The following is a 9,531-nucleotide window of genomic DNA, read 5'->3' as shown; positions in this document are numbered from 1 at the left end:
CTACTGTCTCCCCCTGTGAACTTCCAGCTCTTTGGGTCTGGACTTTTGTGTTCGCTAGTAACTCCTGATTTGACTTTGCAATCATTTTGTAATCTATGTGAAATTTTTGTAACTTGCAACTCGCTTTTTCCTTATGTAAAGCGCTCTGATACTTTCGGGTCTACCCAGCGCTATATAAAACTCATCAAATAAATAAATAAATCTCCTCAAATTAAACAGGCACTTGCAAAACTAAAAGATCTGGCTTTGGCAAACCTTCAAATTTAATTTATGTATCTATTACATTTATTTATTAAGTACGTTTGGCCTTTACATTCAACAGACATATAAAGTGTAAATACAAAAAAAGACCAAAAATGGTAAATGAAAGCAGACATTGTCCCACAAGCCCTGACACTGAAGTGGACTACTTTTTAGGTGGTAAGGCACATCTACACAAGAAAAATTATGTCACGCATAAAGAAGAGAGGCAATGGCTGAAGAAGGCTGGCCTACTGCCCCAAGCACTAGTGGCTGAGGCAAAAAGTGAATACTTGAAACAGTTGAATGGATGTAGAGGGCTGACCAAAACCTGCTGAAGCTGGAACAAGGAGGAAATCGAACTGGTAGTAATCAGGAGTGAAGGCACACTCAAGTGGAAGAGAGGGCTCAGGTTTGACTTCTGTTATGAGACCAGATAAGTTGATCTAGAGTTAGTGTTTGCAAATATTTTTGCTAGATGAGAAAATTAAACATGGCCTAAAAGACTACATTGGGACAATGTAAATGTGCACATTTACAGTGATGAGCTTTCGCTGTATTTCGGCTCAATAGTGTTTTAGTGCCTCTGATGCAAATTGGGGCTTGCTGGCCGCCATGAAAAAAGGATATTACTTTTAATGGGCTTCACTCCACTATCCTTCAGACATTGGCTTAAGCCATTGTCAATCAGATTTTTAGATCAGCCCACAGGAGTGATAAATCGCACCTTTCTCCTATTGGCTGTGTGTGTGTGTATCTTTTCACAACCACTCGGATGCATGAGGAACTATTTTACATCTGCAAATTACTCTAGTTCATCACTCTTTTGTCACATTCTTTTTTTTATCTTATGCATGCATTGCATACAAAAACCACTCAGTAGATACCCAGGATACTGGTCAACTACACCGTCTTAACTGATGCATGGCTGCTGCAGTTGTTCAACAGGCCTGTGGCTTCTGATTCACATAATCATTAGCAAAGCCAAAAAGTGGTGCCTTGTATGACAATATGAGGTAGATGTATTGGCCAAGGGATAAGCCAGAAAATTATAATACCTACCCCACTTTGCACCAACCCTTGAAATATTTTCCTCTCTTTCCTAGTTTCCAGTAGCTACCTATTCATCATTCTTTCTTTTCTCACCTTTTGTCTTCCTTATACTTCTCTCGTCCACTGGCTCCTTTTGATGTTCTGTCCTTTCATCGCAACTTTCATCATTTATTTGTGTTCGTCGCTAACCTTCATTTACTTTGAAGCCCCTGGCCTCCTCCACCCCTCAGACCTGCCCTTATATTCCGTGACAGCATTTTATTAGTTTTTTTGGCTACAGAAACAAGAGGCTAATATATACCCAACAAATGTTTTTAGTGGGACTCAGTTTATCAGGTCATCGGTTCCAGAGGCAACCACCACTTTAGAAGCTAAAGCGAGTGCTTCACGATGCCATGGGTTCTATATAGCACTAGTATGCATTGGACGGTTTCACGCAAACACATCATTAAGAACATTAATAAAAGGCTAGTATAGTTAGTGATGTTAAGCATTGGTTGCTAAGATTTATCTATCATCTGTAGGTCAAGAATGTATAACCCAGCCGAGCAAACTCAGCATCAAATTCTTCAAAAGAAGAGAACATAATTACTACTCAGATACCGGCCACCTGCAGTGCCCTGTAAAAGTGCATAACAAGAAGTACAAAGCAACTATGTTTCCAACATGAAGCAATGAGGGTTTTCATCAACTGCTTTAATTTATTTTAGCAACATTCAGCGTTTGCAAAACAAGGAATTTTAGTAAAAAGCTATTTGCACACGGCTCAATTTTGTTATTGCCTTCAGCCCAAAATGGCGAGCAAAATCAAACCCCTGCCGAAAAGTTTGGAAGGATTTGCATTGCTTGTTTTGCTTCACCTATTGAGAGAACAGGCTGCTTTTCGAGTGTCTAATGTTAATAGGTAAAGCAGAACTTGTACCCACTGGTTATACACTGGAGGTCAATTCAGGAACCTTTGCATTCAATGGTTGACGTCTAATAACATTCACCGCTATGGCCTTCCTAGGAGGATGGTGCTCTGTCTTCAGACAAATCTGGGTGGCTGTGGGATATGGTTTATTGTAACAATAGGGTTAAAAGGTACACATCTCTGGAAATTGCTCCTGCATACAAATAGTAAAACAGACACAACTCGAGAGTGATGTACAATCTTGAGAATTGTATAGGGGCATGATATGTAAGGACTGCTTCTACTGCAACTGAAATGCTGAGATATAGCTACCTGCATATTGGAGGTTGGTGTACATCTCTTTATTTTATGGCCATAGGCTATCTCCAATACCACCTACGCGGTGACTGCTGGTCTGTTACGCTTTGAATATTTTGCTAATTTTCCTCTTGTACTTTTGAGTAGCACAGTGAAAATGAGAAAGTTTGATGGACACAGTGATGGCAATGGCCACTTAGACAAGGCTAGGTTATTGTCATAATTCTTTGCCTCGATGAATGATAAAAAAAAAACACAAAGCGAAAACATCAATTTTCAACATCACATCAAATAATTTATGTTATTTGATGTGCCACAGCTTGCCAAAATAATAAAGGTTTTTAAGACATGTTACATTTCTGTGTCTTTTGTTTAACATTCTTTGAGAGCTATTTTTAGAAGAGTCCCTATTATATATTTTTTAATATTGATGTTCTTTTTTAGTGGGAATCAGACACGTCTCGATAACCCACACTAAGCAAACAATGACATACGCAAAATATTAACGTTCACTGCTGATGGAAAACACAGGCACCAAATGACCTTTGGAAAAAAAATCCACTGAGTTTTTGTATAAACGAACCAAGAAAAGTGAGTAAGAATATATTGTTGGTGTATCAGCTGCCCTATAAGTTATAACACTGACTCCTACAGTAAAACAAACATAAAATTAAAAAAAAACACCAAACGTATACAGTGTAGAAACACAAGTGTATGATATTACTTAGTGTGTCCTTAATGACCCAGGAACTAAAGGCCAGTCTCTTCCATATGAATACAAGCATCAGGTCATGCCTTGTCCAGGATGGTTATTGCTCTCTACCCAAGGACCTCATCTTGCGCTCTCCTCCATAAGGGAATCAAAATTCATCCCTAATGTTGAAATGGGGCTGGTCCTCCGGCTTGAAGTCGCGGTTGGGGCTCCCATCCTTATTTAAAATCCGCTGTGATGTGTAACCAACAATCGGATATTTCTTCTTATAGACATCATTAAATATATCATCCAATGACTTCAACTCCTCTTCTGTGAGCCCAGTCTAGGAAAACAGGATAACAAGGAAGAAACTGAGGAGCGTGATTGTGCAACAAAGAAAATGACCATATTGTATATCCGAGAAAGGTTGAATGCACTTAATAAAGATTGATTAATTGCAAAACTATTTGTGATCAAAGTCACACTGTAAGTAGGTCCGCCAAAAATGAACATTCCACCAAATCATAACATAAATATGCATTTAAATTGCTCCCGGTACAGGAAAAGAGCAGAGAACCTTTAGGAAATGAAACGGCCTTTACAATGCGGGCTGAGACACACGTGCCATTTACAATGCATCTGACTTAACCACATATATGCCTGGCTAAGGCAGATAGTGCTTCTAGTGTGTGGATGAGTGGGGAGAGGAAGAGGAAGCATCGGAACAGGAAGCTCCGGGCGTGGAAAGGTCTGTGGGAGGACCGCCTCCCCTCGGGTCGGGAGGGTGGCAGGTCGGGGTAATGATGATCTTTACCAAGCATATCCCTATAACAATCATCATGCCTTTACAACAAAATTGTGTGGTAAAGGTATGTGTGGTAAAGGAAGGCGTGGTTAAGACACATTCGTAATTGGGGCCGCGTTGTAGAGGCACGTGTGGTTCATCAATGCGTGCCTCTGTCATACAACCCTTTGAGAAGCATATCTTAGTACCTTTAAAGTTGCAAGCCGGGGTACACTTAGTCCCGCTGCAAACACAGCTCATTAGCATCCATGTGTCCTATTAGATTAACCTATATACATAGGAATCAAGGATAGTGAGTGGATCACATCGAGGAAAGGGAAGTAAGAAAGCAAGAGTCCCTTTTGCAAGTAACCTGCACCCAAAAGTGTCATAAAATATTATTGACAGAATCTTACAAAAGGCTGGGCAAGGCCCAAATTTGGAACAGTGGAGAAAGTGTGCCAAGAGTAACCTTTAAACATTCTTATATCTGGTAACATGAGTAGTAAGGTAATGGCTCAAATGGTTCTGGGTTAAAGGTGAGCAGCTCAAGCGAAAAGAACATTCCCCAAGGGACAAGAAAGAGAGGAGGTGGAAACTCGTGTTAGTCTCTAATTCAAGTATAAGATTTCTGTCCCACCTAGATATGGAAGGAATGTATTGTGACAACAGTTGAAAATCTCAATATGAAGCTGGTAGCAACTTTAAAATATATAAAACGCTGATAAAATTCATATGAGAAATAAGAATATTTGGATCAAGGATGGATCACTGTGAATGTGGAGGAAGCAGGAAACACAAATACTTCATTGCTATTACTGAGAAGTGCATGCACTAAGGGACTGGTCTCTTTTGAGGGGATAGCTTAGGTTTGGTTAACAGAAAAGTTGCTATTATATTTTTTCCTTGATGGTGTTAAATCCTCAATTAAATGTACCTGTCCAGCAACAGAATAAAATAAAAATACTGTATGAAAATGACTGCGATGTCTTACAGTGTCGTGGGTGAGATCTGCAGGGTCAAGCGACATCTTGGCCACCGCTCTTGTTGAATCTTTCCCAGCGAGCACATTGTATGAGGCACCTTTGCCATAGAATTCTGCGCAAGCAAAACAGAAATAGGTTAAAGGAGGCAAATTTTCGATCGTATGAAACACCACTGGAGCAACATTTGATTTATTTCAATGTGTTGATTATAGAGAGCAAACATTCTACAACAATATGTAACAATTAGCAGATTAATAAAACAAGACATTTGGAAAAAGGAACAAGCATTGGCATATCCAATAGGTCTTGCCTTTGGGACCTTAAAAGTGCTTAGCCATGCAACAGTAGAAGTTGTTGCACCAAGGATATTGTTCTGCATAACTAAATACTCATGAGGTCCCAAAAGCGAGACCTATTGGCTACGCCAGATCTTGTTTTTCTTTTAAGCTGCCAAGCTTAGTTGCATGGTCCGTCAGCGATTGGCCATAACCTCCCTCTTGTTCAAGGGGGTATGCCAGACTTAGCAGGACCAATCAGATTCTCATGCTAGATTTCCACCTTTGCACGGACAATACACAACTAAACATTCAGTTTGAGGCGGGAAACAAGTCTAGGGTCGCTCCCAGCGCCTGTTTAAACAAAATGTATCACTGGATGCAAGAAGGCACGCTTGCCGTCAGTGGAGTCACAATAGAGATTTTGTATCTAATGGTCGACAACACTTCTCCACTGACGTTTCCCTGACCGGAGGCCCACGATAAACAGATCTTACATACAAGTATGTGCATCAAGAATCTATTTCCCCAAAAGCAACTTTCGCTGGGAGTTTAAGACTATCTGCACGGCCACACAGAAGCCCTCAGCAGCCTGGAAAGATTTCCAGCAGTTACCAATGCATATGAATCCGCCTCAGGTCAGGCTAATTCACTTAAATTCCATTAAGTCTACTCATAAGCACTTCTCTGGCTTTCCAGGGTGTTCTGCTTCCATCCAGGTTATTGAAAATCAATTTAGTTTTAGAAGACAGTGAAAACTTGGCTATTCGAGACTGCTCAAGGCTAGATACTCTGTTGTTGGAGGATCTTTGCCGCCATACCCCGTGTGGTAAAGTGCTCTTTCCACTGCATACGTTGCAGCTTGTAGGTGAGAAATTATATAACAGAGTGCACCTGTGGGCGTATTAGAACAGATCCTTGTCGAAGGGGTCTCCACCTCCTAGTGAAAGGCCGGAGAAAGAGCGCTTTGCAGCTCTCAGTGTTTACATGATGCAGCATAGGTGTTCCAAGGTAAGGCCTTTGTGTATTCTTCACTTAGGTCCATTGTGTGCTTGGAGGAGTGATTCTCTAGAAAGGGGTCAGAATATATGGAGTTCCTCATTCTAGGGTAGTTGGGGGCACAAAACACTGCTTGGAAGAGGTGAAGCTAATCTGAAGATGGTGTGGTGCAAGTTTATATAGTAATCTAGGTATCCATTGTGGACGTGTTGTAGAATGTGGCGTGTGTGTGTTTTGGATGTGAAGGGCATCGGCAGAACGTCAGTCTATGGCGAAGTGGATGGTGCTCCTGCAGTAACTGCACTTGCACAGGTAAGGGACCCTGATAGCCTCTTAGGTATAAACTATCACAATGACAACACAGTTTCCTTTTGTCCATCAGAGGTAACCGCAGAACTGGCAGTACCACTGGTTGCTCATGGTCTGTACGCACATTTTTCAGAGAGGTGACGTAGAGTGCTGGTAACCAGGACATGCCTTCCAGAGCAGTGTCTTACACATGTACCACCAGTTTGGTGACCAGTCTATGCTGCACGTTAAAAGAGTCCATATTTGGTGGAACCACTGAAGCAGGCCACTCTAGAATGTATTCTATTTTTCAGACAAAGCGGAAATGGTCAAATTGTCTGATGCTGCCATGGTAGTCATTCAAGGCTATTATTTCGTTCAAAAAATGAACGCTTCAACATCAGTGGAATTCAGTGAGCTGATGTATCTTGTCAGAGCTTATATAGAGGCTGAATTTTCAGTTGTCCTACTAGAATTCAAGTATGAAATATTCTGGATGAGGGGCGTGGCCAGCAGCCGATGAGAGCGGACGTTGCCTAGCGAGGCTCCCGGCCCTCAGCCCGCTTATCCGCCGAATATCCGCAAATAAACGTGGGATCCCCGTACAATTCGGGTCGATCCTGCGTCTGTCATTTATGCCTGCACTGCGCGAGTGACAAGCCAACAGGACGCCCACAGCGAGCACTACTGGCCGCGGAAAGACCGAGGGGGCGCCGCGCAAAATGGCGGCTTGAGGGCGATCGGCGGCAGCGGACCACAGTCGGCTCTGCTCTGGTGCCCATTTGGGTGAGGGCTGCGAACCAGGGAGCGAGGGCGCCGACCCAATTGGTGCCCCCGAAACAACGGATCCGGACCTTGGTGGCGGCCGCCACGAGACCCGGACGGCCTGGTGGGGCTCCAGCCTAGAGGGCTCCGAAATTTACTCCCCGGCTTCGGGGCCTGCGGCCCCCTGGAAGTGGCGCCCCAGCGCCTGTTGATGCCGCGGGAGCAGCACTGCAAGTGAGCGAGCGGCGGGGCGGAGAACCCAGAACGACTGTGGGACCCCACCGTGAGACTGCCGGAGCGCTGGCCTGATGACGACTGGCGATTGCTGGGAGCTCCGGCCCTGAGGCCCGAAGGTGAGAGGTCTGCGGGGGAGACAAGTAGGGGATTGCTCGGGGGTCCGTTCGGCCAGGCTTTGGAGCGACTGGCGAGGGACCAGGGCTCCCTTAGCGAGACATTACCTGCCTGAGATCGTGACTTTAAGCCCTGGCTCTGGCCCCACGACGATCCAGGGGTGCGCCCTGCTTTGCCCGGAACCTTTACACTTGGCCCCGGGCCCCCTGGGGCATCTGGCGATTGGAGATCCGGCCCCTAGCGGAACGCCCCGCGGAGACTCGGGAGGGAGCGGCAGAGCCCTGGGCGGGGGTTTCGAGCAAGGAGACACTGCGAGCTGAGAACCCCTACGGCTGGCCATTGTGGAGCTTTGGTGGTAGGCGGCGGAGGGGTGCGGTTACTCCGGATCTGGAGCGGCAACTCGACTCCCCGGCTTTGGGGCCTGCTGCCCTCCCCTGCGCAAGCGGGGGGACGATTGGAGGCCCTGTACAGTGACTGATGAGGTCGGTGGCTGTGGAGTGCGACTACCCTGTGGAGCGGTATCCCACACCATCGGGGGGGGCGACCGCAGCCTCCTCCATTGCTCCCTAGGGAGGCGAACGCGCCTCAGTGGCGCCGTGACCCGCCGGACGCCGCCAACGGGGGGGTGCTGACCCCACGATACGAGGGACGCCGCCACCTGGACAGTGACCACCTACACCTAGGAGTGCGGGCTGGCCGGCTGCCGCCGACTACCCGAGCGGAGCCCACTGGTACCGCAGAGGCATCATGGGGAAACCGCGGGGACCAAAAGGAGACGGAGGCCCGGCCACTGAGGCCTCGGAGGACGCCCAGCAGCAGCAGCCCCCTTCGGAGTTGCAGTTGATGCAGGACAAGATCCTCGAAGACATCGCAGCCACGAAGGACGCCTTGCACCGGGACATTGTTCAGGTATCAACGGGCCTGGGACTCCTGCGGGCAGACCATGGGAAACTGGCCGACAGGGTTAAGGAAGCCGAAGACACTCTGAAAGTCATTGAACCGGGTCATAAAGCAATGGAGGGGAGGCTCACGGACGCCTTAGACCGCATACAGGCGCTGGAGAAACGGGCGGAGGACGCCGAAAATCGCAGTCGCCAGAACAATGTGCGCTTAGTGGGCCTTCCGGAGAAAAAAGAAGGGGTGGACATGGTGGGTTACTTGGACGACTGGCTGAGGATGGTGGTGGCCCCAGAAGGCCTATCCCCCTTCTTCACGTTGGAGCGAGCACACCGTGTACCGGCCAGACCCCCGAAGCCGGGTCTACCCCCGCGACCGGTAATTATCAAACTGCTTCACTACAAGGACAGAGACTGGCTATTGCAGCGTGCAAGAGATGCGGGTCCATTTCAAGTGGATAACAGCAAAGTCACGCTGTTCCCAGATTACACCTTTGAGACTCAGAAACAGCGTACCTCGTTCCTGTCCATTAAAAAAGAATCGCGCACGGAGGGGTTGCAGTACTCGCTATTATTCCCGGCCAGGCTCCGGGTGCAAGTGGATGGTAAAGCCCTGTTCTTCATGACTTCGGCAGAGGCATGGACCTGGTGGGACTCTTACAAGGCTGGGACGGATGGGGCCCGCTTCAGAGCTGAAGAGGAGCTCCAACGGCACTCAGTGCGACAATCCAAGAGGCTCCGGAAACGTGGACAACACTCGAAAAAACCGACAGCGTCTCAGACAGGAGAGGAGCGGAAGGCGGCGCTACAAGCGGTGAAGGATGTTTCTGGCGCAGCATCGGCGCCGCTAGAGGAGGACCCGGCCTCGGACGACTTGAGACCGGGCTCGGAAACTGAACTATCAGAAGTGGACAGCACGAGGGGCCCGAAGGTCACGCCACAGACCGCGGAGGAAGTCTTTGGTAGTTGAACTTGAGCCGGGAGGAACCC

At 46.8% G+C, this 9,531-nt stretch overlaps 1 protein-coding gene across 1 annotated transcript in view; it reads right to left on the bottom strand.

The window, feature by feature from the left end:
- Positions 1-241: 241 nt before the first annotated feature.
- NENF (neudesin neurotrophic factor) overlaps positions 242-9,531 on the bottom strand; it is a 69,201-nt gene continuing 59,911 nt past the window's right edge. Inside the window, exons 3-4 of the mRNA XM_086927852.1 lie at positions 4,976-5,079; positions 242-3,540 (exon numbers count right to left, since the gene is read on the bottom strand). Coding sequence (XP_086783978.1) covers positions 3,364-3,540; positions 4,976-5,079 — 281 coding nt within the window. The 3' untranslated portion in view covers positions 242-3,363. The remainder of the gene's footprint in view (positions 3,541-4,975; positions 5,080-9,531) is intronic.

The sequence above is a fragment of the Lissotriton vulgaris genome, chromosome 6 (assembly GCF_964263255.1).
Source record: "Lissotriton vulgaris chromosome 6, aLisVul1.2, whole genome shotgun sequence".
Taxonomy (NCBI): domain Eukaryota; kingdom Metazoa; phylum Chordata; class Amphibia; order Caudata; family Salamandridae; genus Lissotriton; species Lissotriton vulgaris.
The sequence above is the reverse complement of the archived record's forward strand: the minus strand, read 5'-3'. Positions and strand labels throughout refer to the sequence as shown.